General features: G+C 34.3%; 1 protein-coding gene across 2 annotated transcripts in view; it reads right to left on the bottom strand.

Annotated features, from left to right (window-relative positions):
• Nucleotides 1-1,048: 1,048 nt before the first annotated feature.
• The window catches only part of LOC129915682 (uncharacterized), a 55,239-nt gene continuing 34,495 nt past the window's right edge, over nucleotides 1,049-21,792 (bottom strand). For both annotated transcript variants that reach the window (XM_055995339.1, XM_055995338.1), the window contains 2 exons: nucleotides 4,268-4,678; nucleotides 1,049-4,203 (listed from right to left, as the gene is read on the bottom strand). In XM_055995339.1, the coding sequence (XP_055851314.1) occupies nucleotides 1,117-4,203; nucleotides 4,268-4,678 (3,498 nt within the window). In that variant the 3' untranslated portion in view covers nucleotides 1,049-1,116. The remainder of the gene's footprint in view (nucleotides 4,204-4,267; nucleotides 4,679-21,792) is intronic.

Raw genomic sequence — 21,792 nt, 5'->3', positions numbered from 1 at the left:
TTATACCGATAATGCATTATTTATCGGTATAACAGTGTGTCATTTTCTCGTCAAAATGATATTTCTATTGTCGCCGTCACGTTTGATCGCAAACTCGAATTTATTCAACACATTAATTGCATTTCTTATAAAGCTAATTCAATTCTTGATTGGATAAAAAGAGAGTCTTACAAAGCTGCTTTTTATATCTTTTGTATTGTTCGACCCATCCTAGAGTATGCTTGCCAAGTTTGGTCACCTCTTATGATTGCCACAAAAATAGATTGGACCATGTGCAAAAAAGATTTCTTAGGTTTGCGCTTAGAGGACTAGGGTGGGTAAATCCTTATGATCTTCCACCTTATAACAACACACTGAGGCTCACTGATCTACCCAGTCTTGAGAACAGACGCTCTTATGTATTTATGTTTTGTGTTCATTGTTAAATTAATTACTGCTACCATAAACTCTTTGCACCTTCTATGTTCAATGCTACTAATGAACTATCGTACCAATTGTGAACAATTTTCACCTTTAAATAAAATGTTTAAACTTTTAAATTCACATAATACCTAATTATTATAACAATCTACGAGTAATTGACAGAAGGAATAACAACTTCTTGTACCTAAATATAAATTAACTTTTTTTTTTTTGCAGTCAATTAAATCATAATATCCTACTACTGTAAAAATAATAAAATTCTTGAAAACTAGTTATTTAGTTATGTTAAATAAATAAATAAACAATGCTCTCACGCCTTCAATTTAAGAAGTATTTTAATAAAAGTGAGACCAGAAAATAGCTCATTGTTTTGTGATTTCTTCGATAAACTTAACTCAAAATCGCTAAATTTTGAGATAGGACACTTTGCTTCTGAAGCGACGATATACATATAAACATAATCCAATGATGAGGTTATCTGAAATTTTATGACATTTGATGAAAAAGTTCGAAAACCTGAAGTTTCAGGAGGTATTGAACGCGAAGAGTGAAAATATTTGTTTTGCTATTGCTGTGTCCTAAGCTTACAGGTTACATAAAGCACTATTTTTATACGAAAAAGATATTTTATGATTCTGTATGTTTAATTAAATGTAATAGTTAAGTCTACATTTTTACTTATGATACCATCACTCAAATGGTCCAGACCTGAACTTTTTCCGCCACTACACACCAGCTGGCTCGTTCATAATAAGATGACACAATATGCAGACTTGCCACATGATGATTTATAAGTGCGTCTAATTCACCTTCTCGAAAAACATGGTAATATCTGTGATGTGTAGTAGCCCCCCCTTGAGTTGGACTATCTAATGAAGCTGTTGAACTGTTCGAGTTTTCCCAAGATTCAATTGTTGATTGCCGGTTGGCTACAGCCCCACATCCATCTTGTTTTGTGTTCTCATCCAAAGAGTTTTCGTCACATTTTATTGTGTTCTGTGTAGTTTTCTTAGCGTAGCCGTCTTTCTCAGCAGTGGTAACTCCGTCTTCATGATGCTCGTCATCATCTAGTACTCCCTCGTCACTTTTGACATCTTCATCTTCTTCGAGAATTACATCGTCATCGTCTTCTCGGGCAGAGCTGTCGCCATCGTCGAGCAAATATGCAGTCTCAGGGTTCAGGCTGTACTGACGGTTGCGTTTGTATTTGAACTTAGAGATCTTATAGTTATCGTAAAGGTTAAGAGAATAGCTATTGGAACTGTTACCCTCAGCTTCTTCACGCTCCTCTTCCTCCTCATCTTCCTCATGTATTGTTAGACTACGAGTTTGAGAGGAAAGAGAAGACGTAGAAGATGAGTTTGGAGATTGTTGAAGACTGGGTTGTGTTGACAGATTTGCCAACATGAGGCGCCGTTCTCGAAGCTCGTCCCTCAGAGCTGTTAGGTCACTATTACGCTTGCGAAAATTCGACATAACTGGATCGTCAATGTAGTCGCCTATATCACCACCAATGCCATCCAAACTTCTACATTCTATTTTATCAGATCGATTCTTTTCATCAAGCTCCCGCAAAAGTTGAGCACTGAGTTGTTCGGCAAATTCAGCACATTCTTGACGTGTTGCGGGACGGATCTTATTCACCGGCTTAGCATATGGCATGCTTCCTACAGAATCGTCCTCCAAGTTAAAATTTTCTAATGGGGGACTGTCACCATTCATGTGAAAATCAGACTTATTAATGTCACTCTTTAGTGAGAGGTCATCAGGCTGCGCTGACTTGGGTGCGCTTATTACACTGTCAATGGAGTCCGGCGAAGATGGTTCACTTGAATCACTATCCAAATCATCAGTTGCTGGATTAAATAGCTCTAATGCCATAAACTTTGGAATTGTTGGTACGGTCATTGATGCTCGACGAACTATTGCATAGCCAGGCTTGTGCATTTGTAAAGACTGCTGTTTTCTAAATTTTGGGATAGGCGGGAGATCTTTTATAGTCTGACGTGTAATTTTTGTTGCTAATTGTGGTGGCGAATTATTTGTATTCGATTCAGGTTTATCAACCACAATGGTTGTTAATTTAGCATGTCCATTTATCAGGGATGTGTTAGCATAGTTATTTTTAGAGGCTTCTAGCTGCTGAATGTGTTCAACCTCGAAAGTAAATCTAGGTTTTTCCTGTATAGTTCCTGTGTTATTAGTTTTGACGTACTTTTGTACAAGTTTGGGTGGTGTAAGCATAGCCATTGCCGCTTGTACAGACGATGTCGTTTGAGGAGGTGATGTCACAACGGTGTATGCTGCTGCTGGCGAGTGTGCTGGTGTTGGCGGGCATGGCATAATAAGTGGAGATGTTGGCACTGATGGTATACGGTTCCTCGAACTATTGCTGCTAAGGTTGTTTTGGGTTAGGCTGTTGCAATTGCTGTTGTGTGCACCATTGCAGCTGCTACTGCTATTACTACTGCTGCTGTTTGAATTTTGCTGATGATATATTTGTTGTTGATGCTTTTGAGCTGCCAATTGAGAGTTTGGCTGAGTTTGTTGTTGTGCTTGAAGCTCTGGCTTTGGAATGAAGATGACGGAAGCAAAACTATCCTCAGACTCAATGCTTGTATCCGACTGGAAACTACTGTCTTTGGAAGAATCGGAGCCGGATTCGCGAGAGGAACGTCTTGGTTTATTGTTTGATTGGTCCTCAGTACCATTTGTAAGTGCGGCAGCAGCTACGGCTGCAGCCGCTAAGCCACAATTACATGACTCACCAGAATTATTTGATGAAAAAGAACCTTGTTTGTGCACTGCTGAGTGGTGTGTATGATTATGATAGTTATAATGATCATTAACTGTTGAAGGTCGGGTTGTTGTTGCGGAGGTGGATGTGTTTTGGTTTGTTGTAGATTTGAAATTTTGCATAATCTTGACAATGCCATTTTTTGTTACTCTTTCAAGGCTACCTGTAGATGTTTTCAATTTGCTTGTGAGACCATCACGAAGGATTTGAAGTCTTTTTGAAAAAACGGATCGACAGAGAAAAGCTTCATTCAATGACATTTGCTTTTGAATCCGCTTTCTTACTCTTTCCTTTTCTCGGATGCGATTCCCCGCCATAAGCTCTTCGTTCAGAGAACTCTGCTTCCGTAAAAATACCTTAGCATTCGTTAGATACTTTGCCGATGTAGGGGCTCGTATATTTTTCTGCTGTTGTTGTTGTAGACTATTACTATTTAGACTATTACTACTACTACAGTTACTTATCATATGAAATGGATTATCTGGCAGTTGATAGTCTTCATCACAAAGGGATTGTTTTTGTTTGATCAGTTTTGGCCTTCGACTAGGTGTCGTTGCAGAATATGGAGGAGTTGAAGAAGCTGTCACTGTTCCTGATGCAGTATTATTTGTATTACTTCCGGAGCCCGGTGAATGATTACTGCTGTTACAGTTTGGCATTTCAACAGCGGTACTGTTTGGAACTTGCCCTGGAGATATTTGAACAATAATTTGCTTGGGCTCTACCATTTGTGACCCGAGGCTGGGTACACTTGATCTTGATCGAACAATTTGTCGTGGTGGTGGATACAAAATGCTGCCAAGGCTACGAGACTTTAATCCCGCAGATAAAGGTGGATCACAAAAATCTTCAAAATCCTCCAGACGACGTAGTTCTATTGGTAAATCTTTGGCATCTTCGTATTCCAAGCTACTGTTGTTTTTTGTGTCCTTTGAAGTCCAAGAATCAAGGAACCATGGATGGCGTTTACTTCCAGCCAATTTCTGAAAACCGCAATAAAAATAATAAGCTAGATTTACAGATATATTAATAAGGTGTACTTTCTACCTGTATTGCTCGCCTTACAAAGCTGTAACACGACTCTCCTGGTGACGATGATGATAAACTAGAACTATCTCCATCACCTGCTGATCGGCTAGAATTGGTTGACTCCTCCACATAAGCATTGTAAGGTGGTAGAATATCGTCATCATCTTCCTCGTCCGAATAGGATTGATTGCGGTTCTTAGGGGGTTGCCAGGGTATGAGAACATCTTGCGACTCAAAACGTCTTTGGCGTTGCTCCAAAGCCCATACACTGATTATCACACGACCACCAATTCGAAGAATACGAGCTAGTTCTCGAATTGCACCTACACGACGCTCTGTTGTAGCAAAATGATGGACTACAGCAAGAGAAAGAACAGCGTCAAAAGACTCATCTCGGAATGGAAGTTCAAGGTTATCACAGACCGCCACCTTCAATGAAAGAAAAAAAAAATAAAATTCTTGTAATGATTATCAACATACTTTTCGGATTTTGTTCAGATCCTAAAGTCCAGGCAAAATATACATTACGCAAGTGAACGTTTTGGAACGCAATTATCTTTTTGTGTTACTCGAAAACTTATAAGAATAACCGAAGAAAAACGGTGTGTGATTCCTTTGCTTTTGTTTAGGATTAAGCCTTAAGTCTTGACCAATTAAGACTACAGATGCCGCGAATATTCGGCCTTTTTTTTTGTATTCGGTATTCGGCCGTATAAAAAGAAAAAAAAATTTTATACAAAACTTTATTTGAGCATTTAAAATTTGCTAATGTTAAGTTTAGCCACAACTTAACATCAGTAAATATTAAATGCTCAAATAACAAGTTTTGTATACAAAAATTTTTGTAAAATATATTTATGTCTTATTTTCAACATTTGTTGGTAGCAAACAATTACGTCTTTCTTCGTAAACAATTCCAGCTTCTGAAAATCTTCTCTCACTCGAAAATTAAATACAAAATACTTCTAATCTTTTGGCCCACATCCCACATGCAATGAAATAGAATAAGAGAGACTATAACATAAAAAAGTCAAATAGGCGCAAAATAAATACACAAATCGTTGGCCGAATATTCGGTATTCGGCCCATGTGTGTGGCCGAATATTCGCTATTCGGCCAAATCACTATTCGCGGCATCTCTAATTAAGAACGTCCTGTCATAAAAATACACTGTACTGTGCAAGTACTTCGATGGAATAATTTGCCTTAAAACAACTCTGTATTGTTTTCCGTCCAGAATTATTTTAAAAGTTAAAATAAAAATCTTTTTTATTTAGGTAATGACAATGTCAACTTTCGAATTAAATGTCCTCAGGTAAACGAATCGCAAAGTTTTGCAAAATAAACTGCATTTGAAAATACATTTTTTTTTAAATTTTTTTTTTAATTGTAAGCGAACTTTTTTTTCTCTAAAAACGAGGGGGTTACAGGATTCAAATACCTCTGTCAAAATAGTAAAGACAATATTTTTGACGTAACAGAAAATATTTAACAAAATTATACTAGTTTTAGGGTAAATAATTTTTCGAAATTTCGCAATACTAACTAAAGAAATGCTATAGATCACTTACTTATGATTTAACAACATTCGGCTCTGATTTCGTGAGCTTTCAGGTATTTATCAGCGACTACCCAAAAAAATCAGAAGCTTGTCAGATATATGAAAAAATGTCATTTTGTCCCTACCTTGCGAAACAAACCCGCACTTTGACCAACTATTAAATTTTATTTAATCAACTCACAGAATTGGTTTCCATATCATTTTTAGATAATTTTATTGGTAATAAGTGTTTCTTTTGTCATTTTTTTTTAAATGGAGCTGATAAATAAAAACGATACCAACATCTTTTCCAAGATGACGAAAAATGCGATTTCACGCCCACATTTTGACTAATTTTCCTGAGCTTTAAACCAATTTTATAGATAAGAATATAAGCAACCTTGTCTAAAGGCAAATTTAATATTTAAGCAAGAAAAATGCTATTTAATTTACTAATTTCCCTGGGCTTTTAGTCAAAATTAAAAAAATATACGGATTTTAAATCCATACAAAACTCTACAACACAGCTCAACTTTTAACCTATCAATGTCGAACGAATCAAAATAATCCTAATCCAGCATAGCGTTCGCTAAAAGTAAAAGTATAACCACATCTCCAAATTTGGGAAAATAGATGGTTTGAAATGACCCCGTGACCTCCCCCCATTGTATACGCCGTTGGCAAGTTTTAAATTGAAATAAAATTTTGGTGTTGCCTCAAATGTATCCAAAATTTTTAACCGTGTATTCGGTGTTTTTAAATCCTTTGTTACCAGTGGATTGATTTGAATTAAGCCGTAACCATTTATTTAAGATACTTTTGTCGTTTTCGATTGGTCGTCCGGAAAGCTTCTGAAAGTGTTTTATTGGCGTCGGATGACAGTTCTTCTTTTGAAAAGAAGAGGTATTCTGATTTTGAAATTAGAAATCAGAATCAGAAGCACTCACACATTCAACCGCTTAAACTTAGCATGACAACTTTTGAAAAAGTTAATTTTTTTGTTTGGTCAGAATATGACCACAAAGGCTTATTGTAATTTCTTTATATACCTAAATTGTCATGCTAAAAACATTTAATTTTTGATCAAATCCAATTTTTTTGCTCACTATTTAAAGTTAAATGGCCGTAATTATGCCGTGAAATCAAAAATAATATTTCGCTTTTAGTTTTCTAACAAAAAATTTTGATTTTGACCAATAATAATTTAAGAAAAAGAAAGTGTGTAATGCTAACTTTATATGGAAAGTTACTAAAAAATATTTAACTTAAAAAAAAACCAAGAGTGCGGCAATTTTTTTGAGTTTGTATTTTTTATATAAACCAAATGCGGCAATTAATTGGCCAACAAAAATTTAATTTTAGACTAGTGGTTTAAGAAATACAGGGTGTGTCATGCTAACTTCCTATGGAAAGTGACTAAAAAATATGTCATTTAACTTTTTTGGAAAAATCAAGAGCACGGCAATTTTTTTGAGTTGCATTTTACATATAAACCAAATGCGGCAATTAATTGGACAGCAAAAATTTAATTTTGGCCAATTATTATTATGTCATGCTAACTTTATATGGGATAGGATTATAGATTTTATATTTTTGCGAGAAAACCAAAAGAGGAATATTATTTTTGATTTCACGGCATAATTACGGCAATTAGACATTAAATAATGAGCAAAAAAGTGGGATTTGATCAAAAATTAAAAGTTGTCATGCTAACTTTTATATGTGGTACAAACTACAAAGCTTTTGTGGTCAGATTCTGACAAAACTAAGCGAGCGGCAATTTTGTTGACTTCACGGCATAAGCACGGCAATTATGCGGCTACTGAGCAAGAAAAATAACGTTTTCAAAAGTTGTCATGCTAAGTTTATACGGCTACAGTGTAGCCGCTACACATTCATACTTTTTAAGCGTCAAATTTGACAAACTTGATTTTTGGTTTGCTTTGATGCGATTATTTAGCAATTTAATTAAATAAACTCTTGAAAAGTTCTACAAAATAAATATGAATATTCCTACTATCATAAATCGGTCTGCTATTAGCTATTACCCTCTTATCATCTTCATAGTAGTCAAGTGATGAAGATGATATTGTAGCTGTTAATTAATTAATAAAGGGAGATTGTGAGAAAAACACACGTATACATAGACATGAAAGTTCAAACTGAAAGAACTGTGTTTGGGTGTTTTTTTGGCGTTAGGGATTGGAGAATTCTTCCGGATTACGAACTGAAAACGACATTTGTTGCAATTTTAGGGCACTTTTAATTTCGAGAGCTAATAATATGAATTATAACGAAAAACACTAGAACTAGGGCGATTGTAATTATATACAGTATTGGATTAACCCTGAATTGGTTAACTTTTATCATTGATAACACCTGAAAACTTACCTGAGAATTTTTCTTACTATGTCTGAGGTGCTCGCCGCCCATTGATTCTAGCTGTAAGGGCTTTAAAGAAATAAAATCGCAATTTGTAAACGATAATTGAATAACAAATAATAATGTACATCCACAAGATAAATCGATGACAAGAAAAGGCAAATACGAAGGAAAAGAATTCAAATGTTATCCAGGAAAAATAAAAAAGCTCAGACCAAACAAATTTTTTTTTAGAAATCACAATACTTTGTATCAACTATATGTAACTGCAGTCGATTCTAAATCCCGCTAAATCAAATAGTCATTTGAACTGTGTAGAAGCGAAAAATTTGCCAATATCCTTTTTAAGTATTTTTTAGGAGAGGAATTCGTAGTTAAAAGTTTAAAAAAGCCCTGCTTACGGTAAACGTAATTTAAAAATGGCCGAATATTCAGCGGCATCTCTAGTTTTGTAGGTACAAAGAGTGATAAGTTGGTTGATATAAATTGCGAGCGTTAGCGAGCAAGAAAATTTTTTTTAAGAAACAAATTTTAACCAATCTAAGGCTTTATAAAAAAAATTATTTCGTACAATTAAATATATAAAACATTGGAAAATGTACTTTTTCTTGCACTGAAATTTTGTAGCAGAAAATTGACAGGTACATTCTATCTATTGAGTTCTAAATGAAATTAGCAATACTTAAAAACCAAAATTTTAAATAATCCAAGTTGTTTGACATGAGCAATTACACTGGTCAACAAGGTTTTTGTTACAGAAACCAGGGTATACTTTTCTATAGGCTGAGCTCAAATCCGAACTCAGAAAAATTCTATCACATCGCGTTTTTAAGATATTCCCGTTAGAAAATCGAAAATCCCGCTTTTTACCAGTTTTCGAGGTTATTTCCTGGCGTTGGTAGGTACTACAGTCTCTGAAAAAATCGATACATTTATTTTCGCTTACATACTGGATTTAAGGTTAACATAGAACAAAAGTGGGTAATAAGCAACTGAAGATATCTCGGACAGTAGAAAAGATGTCTGTCAAAAACGAGATGTGATCGAATAAGTCCGTCTTTGGATTCGAGTTCGGCCACCGAAACCCTTTGAAAAAGCATAGTTTAGTCTCGGCACCAAAAACCCTGCATAAGTACTTGTGGTATTTAAAGGGTTCTTAAAAGAGCATTTTAAGGTGTTAACATAGTGCTTAAGGAAATGGTCAAAGAGATAAAAACTCTTTGTGATGGACCAAAAAAATTTCGGGGGGGGGGGGGGGGTTAAACACCCAAAACCCCCCCCCCCCTAAATACGGCTATGCCTAGTGGTTAATGTTTCATAAATGAATTTATCAACAAGTCCAGCCACGTAAAAACAGAAAATAAGAGGATTTTTAGAAAAAAGTAGTTATGGTTTTTTGTTAATTTCTCGAAAACGACAAGATATTTTTGAGTCCGGTTTTCTGTTTTTGTTTAAAAACAAATAAGAACATTGAATTTTTTTTTTTTTTCACTTCAGATTCTTTGATGTAGTAAGCTTAGAACAAGCTTTTAACTACAATCAGAGGCTCATCATAAGTGCATGTTAGTGGTTAGTAGACAAAAAATACAACCTCCCACATGCACAATATAAAACAAAATAATTACGAACAAATTTACAAGTTATAAAATTATAAGTACAAAAAAATCCAACATGTATAATTTATTTAAAACATTGATTAACAGTCACGATTGTGGAGCACTGGTTCGAAACACGTGCATTTCCCCAGCCCGGACCTATCGCACAATTAAAAATAAAGTATGCAGAAGTTTTGTACAAGTTTTGTACAGTTTTGTACAACAAAAGCCGAGTTTTGTACAAGCCTACAACGAAAGTTATAGCCAAGTGAAAGTACCGGGCTGGGGAAACGTTTCCCCAGCCCGGACATTTCTCAAAATTAAACCAAAAAAAAAAAATTCTACAACTATCTACGAGTTTTGTACATTTTTGTACAACAAAAACCGAGTTTTGTACAAGCTTAGTTTACTAATTAGAGCTAATTTTAGTTTACACTAAGTACACTACGTACCTAGCCAGTTATATCCAAAACTAACAAAATTTAAATGCAAATTCCATTTCAGTTTTGTACAGATAAAATGCCACATCTAATGCAATTGCTGACGTTATTAAAAATCGATACAAATTGATTTGTTCTTAAATAATAATAAAAATCTACATTGTGTGTGTCCTTGAAACCTAATTAGAATATTACCAACAGATTTTCCAAAAGTATACTACTGATTCATAACTTATGAACAAATCTCCCAAAGGTATGCAACGAACTATTTCAATAAATCTCCCAAAAAATGCAAGCTTTTCGAAAGCGGAAATAACTTCCAAATGTATGCAAGTTATTTCAAATCATAAAGTCTGTTTGTTTTGCATTTGATGCCTTCTATGAAGTAGTAAGTACCATTTTGCGTTTTTTTTTTCAAATAAATAACGTACAAAAATAAGTTAAAAATTCAAAAGTGAACATATTGTGAAGGTTTTTTTGACTGGAAAGCATACAAAAAGGATGCAGAAAATTAATTTTTTTGTTTTTAAAATACTTTTTTTTTTGACAATAAATAGAAACAAATATTTTACTTTTGTCGTTTTGCAGTAGGTTCACATTTTGCAAGTCTAAATAAAGTTGTATGTTAAAAAACGACAACAAATTCAAAAAATTTATAAATTAAAAAACAACAACTATATCAATACTCAACAATTTTAATAGGCTTGTTCTCACTAAAGCCACAAATGTGGAAATTTCCCAAATTATCACATTTCGAATGTAAAATCGCATAGGAAAAAATTAAATTTGAAATTTGAACTGACTATAATGATGCTGAGAAGCTTCTCATCTTGATAAATTTAACACATGAAAACTCGTATAAAACTTGTAAGAGTGAAAAAGGCGATGTTTTTGCACTCCTACCGCTACCGCTTACCGCATCCGGTGTGGCCAAACCTTTAATTAACTACAATGACATAAAAAGTGAAAAAGTGGGAAGTTTACAAAAGTAAAAATTTTGTATTTCTTTCTTTTCTTTGGAATAAAACTACAAAAATTGTTTTTGAAACTTAAAAGCTTTCTGCATCATCGTTTTTAATTTTGGGGTTGGAAAAAGTATCACAAATATTGATTGAAAATTGTCACTTTTTGACTTTTTGCAAAAAGTGCTCGTTTTAAGGTATAACTACAACGGTGACTTTTTGCAAAAAGTGAAAATTTTCAAATTCATTTTGTGGCAGTTTTTCCGACTGCAAAATTCAAAATAATGAAGCAGAAAGCTTATTTTTTTTTTGTTTAAAAAACAATTTCTGTAGTTTTTTTTTCCAAAAACAAATAGCGCTCGAAAGAAATGAAAAAATGTATACGTTTGTAAAGTTCCCACTTTTTTCACTTTTTAGGCCATTGTAGTTAAGGCTTTATAGTCAAATCTTAAAAGATGAGGGAAAAGAGATGAATATAGAAATCAGGGGTCGAACTACGGCATACGTACGTAAACGTATTGACGCTTTATGTCTTCATCATTTTCTTCTGATTAAATAGAGAGAGCAGCAGTCAAAAGTTAACGAACGTATGCCATAGTTCAACCCCATAAGTTCCTATTTTAACCCTAATTTTTTTTTCCTTTCTATCATAACTGCATATCAAAGAAGTACAAGAAAAAACCAAAAAATCAAATCAAATCGGAGGAAAACAAACGCAACATGCCTATAATACATAAACACATGCATGCACAAGCATATTATATCCGAATTGAAATGTCAAGTTTTTTTTCTGTTTTTTTTTTTTTTCGACACTGACGTTTGGCTCAAAAGCCAAAAAGTATGAAAAAAATTCCTAACTTATACTTCAACGTTCAGATGTGGTACGGGTTGCGGTAACGGTACTTGTATGAAGGCTTGGCCACACCGAAGGGTACATGCGGTAGCGGTACGGGTATAGTATGAAAAAATTACAAACTGACATATCAACGTTCAGACGTGGAATTTTGTTCATACAATAGGTCCGGGCTGGGGAAATGCACGTGTTCGAAACAATGTTTTTAAACCCATTTTCGTCAAATTAAAGTCTAAGGATGAATGGTTCAAGTTAAAAAGTTTACTCATGCGACTAAGAGGCTCATTAATACCATAGTTTGTTCTATGAAAGTCGATATGCAAAGGTTCAAATCTTCGTAGGAGGTGAGATCCACCCGGATAATTTATACCAATACAAGCTAATAGATCAGGGGGCGTCAATTTGGGAATTAATAAGCTGATGAAGAAAGATTAAATCATTATTTACACGTCTCTGTGCTAAAGTTTGTATCTGAAGAAGTTGAATGCGATGTTCATAAGGTGGCAAGTTGAAAGGGTCGGTCCAAGGAAGACCTTTTAGAGCGAAGCGTACAAAATTGTGTTGTATAGATTCGATTCGGTTTTTATGAACTTCATAAAAAGGACTCCATACTTGAGAAGCGTACTCAAGATGGGGTCGAACGTAGCAGTTGTACAATGATAGAGTAACAAATGGATCATCAAATTCCTTTGCCCAACGTTTAATAAAACCAAGCATTGAGCTCGCTTTATTTACTATAAAATTGATGTGTTCAGTAAATCCTAAATTTGAACTAAATTGGACACCCAAGTCTTTGAAGCTAAATACTCGACATAGCTTATGTTGCAAGATGTAGTAATCAAAAATATTAATGACTCGTTTTCTCGAGAATGTAATTGTTTGGCATTTAGCTGGGTTAAGTGAAAGGCCATTTTTACCACACCAAACATTAAAACTGTTAATATCGCTTTGTAGAAGGATACGGTCATTGTCAGACTTAATTTCTTTAAAAATCTTCATATCATCAGCAAATATGAGAATATCACTTGAAGTTATGCACGAGATTACGTCGTTTATAGCTAAAATGAATAAAAATGGGCCTAGGTGACTTCCCTGAGGGACGCCAGAGTTGGCTATAAAAAGATCTGAAAGACAGTTTCTAAATTTGACCTGATAGGATCTTTGGTTTAGATAAGATTCTACCCAGGCAATAAAAATACGTGGAAAACCAAAAGCTTTTAATTTGAAGATTATTATTTTATGACTAAGTTGATCAAATGCCTTTGAAAAGTCAGTGTAAACGCAGTCAACTTCATTACCTTTTTCTAACGCATTTGAACATTTATTTAAGAAGCTAAGAAGATTAGTTGTAGTAGATCTTTTTCTTACAAAGCCATGCTGCTTTTCACTTATCAGATTTTTACTATAAAATGCTAGACTATCACAAACAACTTGCTCAAAAACCTTTGGAATGCAGGATAGTTTCGAAATAGGCCTATAATTCTTTATATCTGTCTTATCACCCTTCTTGAAAACAGGAGTGAGGAATGACTTTTTCCAGATGGAGGGAAATTTTCCTGACTTGATGGAAAGTTTGAATAAAAATGTTAGAGGCTGAACTAGGGAGTTTCTACAGTTTTTTAATACTATTGGTGGCACACCATCTGGGCCAGCAGAACAATCATCATTTAAGGATGAAAGAAGGTCTAACACAGTACTTTGCAGTACAGGGATGTTCGTACAACTCGTTTCGGAATATGAATGTAAATTTTTGAAATAGAATTCGTCAACATCAACATCAGGCTCATTAACAAATGAATTACGAAAGTTATTGGCGAAAGCATTGCAAATGTCAAATGTTTGATGTAATGTAATATCGTCATGAATGAAGTTTGCCGGATATCCATCTGAGTTTTTCTTTGAGTTAACAAGGTTACAAAATGACTTTGGATCTTTTCTTAGGGAATTTCCTTTCTCAATCATATAGTCGGTGTACAAATTTTTTGAATGAGTTTTGAATTCTTCAAATAGTTCAACGTAAGAAGCGTGATCAACTGGTGAAAGGGTTCTTAAAAAAAGTTTCCATGCTTTATTTCGTTTATTTCTTAGTATTTTTAGGTCTTTTGTGTACCAAGGGTGACTAAAATTATTATTACTAGCCGACCCCGCCCTCGAAATTCGAGCGCCAATTTCTTTATTTTTTTTTATTTGCAACAACTTTAAGCAGAATTATACCAAAATAGTTTCATTATTTTGTATAGTATTTGTTGTTGCGATTAACTACACTTTTTGAAGACAAAATACACAGGTATATATAATATACCTACTTTTTGATATTTTTTAAGCCTGCTTTAGATATTGTTGAACTACGTTTAAACTACGTAAAAAAAGTATCGAAAAAGAAAATGCAAAGTGTAATCGCCTTAATGCATTGTGTTTGCACCTTGCATTTTGCGATTCAATTCAACCTGTTTCATATTCCATTCATTCAAATTCCATCATTCAATCATTCAACTTCCACCAACTTCACTCAAATTTGTCATTCACATTGTAGGTTCTCGTCTTAGCTTAGCTTGTAGAAGTTTAAAATTCCGGAAGGGAGAGGGCGTTATTTATCGCACTTCCAGTTTGGAATGATATTTGTGGTAAGGTTTCCATTAAAATTTTAATGAATGCGTTCAGATACTTATTAATGATTAAAGATAGGTTCACATTTATTAAAGGTGCGTTCACAACAACGTCGCACAACAACGTTTTTTTCATGTTAAAGCCATAACTACAATGACCTAAAAAGTGGGAAATTTACAAAATTAAATTTTTTTTATTTCTTTCTAGCAATATTTGTTTTTGTAAAAATTTTCGGAAAAAACTACAAAATTTTTTTTCGAAACCAAAAAATAAGCTTTTTGCATCATTATTTTTTATTTTGTCGTCGTAAAAACTGTCATAAAATGAGTTTGAAATCTATCACTTTTTGACTTTTTGCAAAAAGTTGCCGTTGTAGTAATACTTTTAAAGCCTTAAGGCTTAACTACAATGACCTAAACAGTGAAAAAGTGGGAAATTTACAAAAGTTAAAAAAAATTATTTCTTTCAAGCTCCATTTGTTTTTGAAAAAACCTACAAAAATTGTTTTCAAACCAAAAAATAAGTGAAAAAGTGGGAAATTTACAAAAGTAAAAATTTTTTATTTCTTTCTAGCGCTATTTTTTTTGGAAAAACTACAAAAATTGTTCAGCAAGAATATAGGACACCTTATTGACCATAAACATATGAAAATAAAACAAAACAAAAAACAAAAAAGATTTTGCTTTTATAATATTTTAATTTTTTATTGAATGCATTTCAAACCAACTGTGGTTCATCATCAGCAATACACTAATTTGACAAAAAAGAAAGAAGAAAGAAAGTACAAAGCAAAAAAGAAGAAAATTGAAGAAAAAGCTTTACATATAACAATTAGAGTAAAAGAGAACATTTAGATTAGGTTAAACAAAGGTGACATAATATTGCCATTATCACTATTCATGGCATTGTTGTTGTTGCTGATGTAAAGACTTTCATAGGCATCAAGTCTGCGGTTGTTTGTGACGTGTTTTTTGAGCTTGACATCTTCTAATCTTACATTGAAGTGGTTGTTGGTGAGGGCGTGAGCAGCGACGGAGGATTTTTCGGGTCTGTTGTACTTAATATGATTCGAATGTTCGTTGAATCGGACACCAATGCTTCTTTTTGTTTGACCGATGTAAACAGCATCGCAGTCCCCACATTTGATCTCATATATTCCCGATTTGTTGACAATTGGGGATTTGTCCTTAGTTGAACCAAGCATATTTTTTATTTTGCCATTACTTGAGTAGACGCATTCTATATTTTGTTGTTTTAATTTTGTGTGCATTTTATTTGTAATTGGTGGAAAATACGTCATTGATGCTCTTTCTGTGTTGTTGTTGTCGTGAGTATTCCAATCCCTGAAGCTTTAACTGCCCTTCAAAAACACCTTAAAAAGTTTGAGATAGACAAAAACAAAAAACATACATATTTAAAAACAGCTAAAATATGTATGTCTCAAAACTTTTTCCAGTTTAGGAATAACTTTTACATAATTGAAACTGGAACATGTATGGGTTACCCTTTGTCCCCACTAATAGCGGAAGTTTTCATGTCGTCATTCGAAACAAATTTGAGCGAAAGAGGATTGCTCCCTAGAATTTGGTTTCGTTATGTAGATGATGTTTTTGCGGTGATAAAAAGAGGTGAAATCGATTCGGTTTTAAACATCTTAAATTCAGAGTTCGATTCCATTAATTTCACCTTTGAATCTGAAGAAGACAAAAAACTAAATTTCTTAGACTTAACCCTGTCAAGAAAAAAACGGACGAATTGAATTTGCCATATACAGGAAACCAACAACAACAAACAGATACATCACGAACGACTCATACTCCCCGATTCAACACAAACTCGCTGCCTTTCATTCAATGGTCCATCGCCTATGTAAACTACCACTTTCAATTGCAAACTATACCACCGAATACAACTTATTGAAAGATATTGCTGCTATCAATGGATACAATCCATCTATCATAGATCAGTTGATAAATAAACACACTAAAAAACTTAAAAAATCATCATTAACAACTCTATACAAACAAAATAAACAACTTCACGACAACAACAACACAGAAAGAGCATCAATGACGTATTTTCCACCAATTACAAATAAAATGCACACAAAATTAAAACAACAAAATATAGAATGCGTCTACTCAAGTAATGGCAAAATAAAAAATATGCTTGGTTCAACTAAGGACAAATCCCCAATTGTCAACAAATCGGGAATATATGAGATCAAATGTGGGGACTGCGATGCTGTTTACATCGGTCAAACAAAAAGAAGCATTGGTGTCCGATTCAACGAACATTCGAATCATATTAAGTACAACAGACCCGAAAAATCCTCCGTCGCTGCTCACGCCCTCACCAACAACCACTTCAATGTAAGATTAGAAGATGTCAAGCTCAAAAAACACGTCACGAACAACCGCAGACTTGATGCCTATGAAAGTCTTTACATCAGCAACAACAACAATGCCATGAATAGTGATAATGGCAATATTATGTCACCTTTGTTTAACCTAATCTAAATGTTCTCTTTTACTCTAATTGTTATATGTAAAGCTTTTTCTTCAATTTTCTTCTTTTTTGCTTTGTACTTTCTTTCTTCTTTCTTTTTTGTCAAATTAGTGTATTGCTGATGATGAACCACAGTTGGTTTGAAATGCATTCAATAAAAAATTAAAATATTATAAAAGAAAAATCTTTTTTGTTTTTTGTTTTGTTTTATTTTCATATGTTTATGGTCAATAAGGTGTCCTATATTCTTGCTGAACAATTTAACACGACCATAATGAAAGTTCAATTCCTTTGAGAACATTGTTGGTTTTTTCCAAGTAAAACAAGTGTTTCTTAAAAGACTTTAATTAAATACAAAAATTGTTTTTTAAACCAAAAAATAAGCTTTCTGGTGGAAGGTATAAGGAAGAAAAAAGACGTTTTTGTTAGTTTTCCCTGAACCTCATAAGAAAAACGCTTTGCCATGCGGCGATAAAATATTAGTGACTTTTATTCAAAAATGTAAACGTCTAAAAGTGAAAACTTGGTAAAATGGTAAAGGAACTGTCAAAGTCAGCTATTACATGAAGCCTCAAGAGGCTTGACTCTTTTTTCGAATTTTCTTTTGATACACAGCCACACAAAAAAAAAATTAAAGTTCTGGCCTGGGGTTGCGATTAAGTTTTTCATATAGTTTTTAGTTTTTGGGTCGCTGAAACTGAATCCGGAGTCCGTTTTGCCCCATCACGTCAGGTTTTCGAGATAACCTCATAAGTCACAAAAACAAAAAAAATTTTTCTCTGATCTGGATGTGCGAATATGTTAATCATATAGTTTTTGGATCACTGAATCCAGATTCGAAGTCAATTTCGCCCTATCACGTCAGGTTTCTGAGATATCCTCAAAAAAATGTCAAAAATGTTGCTAAAACCGAATTCGAACTCTTTTTTTCCGTATCACGTCAGGTTTTTGAGATATCCTCAAAAAATGTCAGATAAGAACTTTTTTTTGAGTTTAGACATTTTTTGAGGATATTTCAAAAACCTGACGTGATACGCCAAAATAGACTTTGGATTCGGTTTCAGTGACCCAAAAACTATATGAAAAATTTAGTCGCAACCCCAGATAAAAACTTTTGTTTTTTTGGTTTTGACATTTTTTTGAGGATATCCCAGAAACCTGACGTGATAGGGCGAAATTGACTTCGAATCTGGATTCAGTGATCCAAAAACTATATGATTAACATATTCGCACATCCAGATCAGAGAAAAAATTTTTTTGTTTTCGTGACATTTTATGAGGTTATCTCGAAAACCTGACGTGATCGAGCAAAACGGACTTCGGATTCGGTTTCAGCAACCCAAAAACTATGTGAAAAAGTCGCAATCCCAGGTCAGAACTTTTATATTTTTTTGTGTGGCTGCCCTACTAACAATTTTGCTTCTATAATGCTTTAAGGAAGCAACAGTTGCATCTGTAAAGCTTTATAGAACCAAAATTGTTTGTCGGGGGTGTAATCATTCTGTGAGGCGCGTACTATTACACGATGCCTCTTGAGTCAAGGACTCAAATTTGACATTTATTTTTTGAATTAAAATTTGGTGTTGTTGTATTGCACCAAGAAGCAAAATGAAATGTGAGGGAATGTTGAAAAAAGAAAAAGTGGAAAAAGAAACGTCAAAAAAGAGTCTCGGACTCACGACCCACGACTCTCCGGTCGGATAATTTTTTCATTCATCTTTTTTCTCTTTTGCACTCATTATGTTTAAAAAGAGTCGCGCCTCTTGAGGCTTCATGTAATTGCTGACAAATTCTTATGTTCTTTCAAGAGAGAAAAGGAGAAAAGGTATCAAAAGTGTTTACAAAAGATTGGACCTTAGTAATAGACTTGATTTTAATAGAATTCGATTTTAACAAAAAAATTCATGGTAATAAAACAAACATCTTACTTTCTAAACTTAGATAACTAAAACAATGAAAGTTAACCATAGTTTACGTGCGATCTTAAAACAACGCACCAATGTGAACCCACCTTAATGTTTTTTGATTTTCGCTGAATGCTTTCATTCATTCATTCAGTCATGAATGACATTTCATTCCAGTCGATTGGAAATTTTCCAATAGAATTCCAGTTGTTTTTGTTTTGTTTTTTTTTTTTTTTTTTATTTTGTATCGAATTTTAATTTGTTTAATTTCGTTATTTCGGTTAATTAAAAGTAAAAAAAAATGTGATTCTGCACATCTACGCGTCATTCTCTTTCGTTCCGTGTATAATTTATGCCCCTTCGGTTTTTGGGGGCCCGGTAATTTGTACCACAAAAACCATGCTCGCCGTTTAATTATATGATTATTATTTGATTTTTTCATGGAAATGGAATTTACAAGGCAGCTGTTAAGGATGTTATAAAAATTTGTAACTGCTTCATCAATATTAGATAATGTAAGTATATTTTCTATCCCTGAACTAGATATGTTTTCAGAAAGCAACTCGAAATTTGCTTTTTTAAAATCAAGAGTATAAGAGCAATCAAAATCAGTAGGTACTTAATTACATACAATTTTTTTTTCAAAATTTTAATTTTGAAAATTAAAAACTGTGCATAAAATGGCTTTATTTAAAATTTTTGTGAAAGACTAGATTTTTGGCTTTACAAAAAGGTATAGCACGTTATTGTAGGTTTACCCGTTGATTTTTAATATTTTTTTTCTAAATAGAACCCCCCCCCCACCGCTAAACGAAGGGGAATAGACCCCCCTCCCATACGATTTTTTTCTTATGTCTCGACCTATACGCTCCAGCTTTTTGGCACATTACTCTTGAATCACCCTGTATAAATGAGGATAATGTTCCAAATAAAGAAATATATGAGCTTCTGTGGGAATGACGTATTCTGCCAAAAAAAGATTTTATTCCATTTTTCTTTGTTTTTAATATATTCTGCCTACATTCTATTATATTGTTGACACAAAAAGCAATATTGTAATGTTTTATTCCGGGTTCACAATAAAACTTATTTCGTTTATTTTAACTTCCACTTATCTTTCCGTTCAAATAAGAACACACTTTATTTCAAATCAATTTACTTTTATTATTCGCTCAAACAAACACACTTTTCAATCACTTTATTTACTACTAACAATTTCCAACACTTTATTTCACTTTGTACTGTATTCTTTCACATTCAAGATTAAACTGTATCCGGTCGGTGTCCACGCTGCCCTTTTATACCTGAAATTCGGAATTCGAGAATGTCTTCGAAGGTTCTCGTCTTTGCTTCTCGAAGCTTCCTTTCCAAGAGGGGGCGCTTCATACTTCCAGTCCAGTGGGATATTTTGGGATATTCAGCAGTCGAGGGAATTTCTTTGGATGCGTTCAGAGGGTAGTTTCTTAATTACTAAAGGTCCGTTCACATTTCTACCTTTACTGTAGCAGGTAGTGTGTTCAGACTTTTATCTTAAAAGTAGTTCGGTAATTCATCGTTACATTGCCCCCCTCTTAGGATTGTTCGTCCCGAACAACTCCATTGCTACTTTCACCATTATAACGATGTAAACGGTCACAATGAACTACCTTTAATTTGCCTCTTACCCCTCTCTGTATACGGTAAACCACGTCGTTGATTCTGGTTATTACTGTGTAAGGGCCTTCCCAGTTTTGTTGTAGCTTTGGTGATAGTCCCTTTTGTCGGTGGGGATTGTAAAACCACACAAGTTCTCCTTCTTGAAACCCTGTTGCTGTCGCTCGCGCGTCATATCTTGTTTTCATCCTGTCACTAGACGCTTTTATATTTGTCCTTGTCCGTTGGTGAATGTCAGCCAGTGTTTCTTTCAGGTTATCAACATACTCATCTATTTCCTGTGGCTCATTTGGAACACATCCGAATTTTATCTCACTTGGCAGCCGTATTGTAGAACCAAAAAGGACTTCCGATGGTGTATGTCCAGTGGAACTATGTGTTGCACTTCTATAAGCCATCAAGAATAATGGAATATGTCGATCCCAGTCTCGTTGATTATCGTTGACTACTTTTGACAGGTGTTCTTTAAGTGTCCTGTTAAATCGCTCAACCATCCCATCAGATTGTGGATGAAGCGGTGTTGTTCGCGTCTTCTTGATGCCAAGGAGTGAGCAAACCTCTTGAAAAATCTTAGATTCGAAGTTCCTTCCTTGGTCGGAATGAAGTTCCATGGGTACTCCGAACCTGCTCACCCAATGAAAGACAATCTTATCCACAACTGTTTTGGTTTCCTGGTTTGGGATGGCAAATGCCTCAGGCCACTTGCTGAAGTAATCCATCACTACGAGGATATACCGGTTTCCTTTGTTGGTTTCGGGAAAAGGACCTGCCACGTCTATTGCAATCCTCTCAAAAGGTGTGCCCACATTGTACTGATGCATCTTGCTTTGCATTTTTCTAGCTGGTCCTTTGCTAGCTGCACAAGTATCACATTTTCGGCACCACTTTTCAACGTCTTCTCTCATACGTAACCAGTAGAATTGCTGGCGTACCTTTTCCAGCGTCTTGTTGATGCCTAAATGGCCTCCAGAAGTTCCCTCGTGCATCTCTCGGAGAACATCATTAACCTTTGACTGAGGTACGATTAGTTGCATTACATAAGATTTACCATCTGCGGATTCCCACTTACGCCTGAGTAACCCTTCTTGCACATGAAGTG

The sequence above is a fragment of the Episyrphus balteatus genome, chromosome 3, assembly GCF_945859705.1.
Source record: "Episyrphus balteatus chromosome 3, idEpiBalt1.1, whole genome shotgun sequence".
Lineage (NCBI taxonomy): Eukaryota > Metazoa > Arthropoda > Insecta > Diptera > Syrphidae > Episyrphus > Episyrphus balteatus.
The sequence above is the reverse complement of the archived record's forward strand: the minus strand, read 5'-3'. Positions and strand labels throughout refer to the sequence as shown.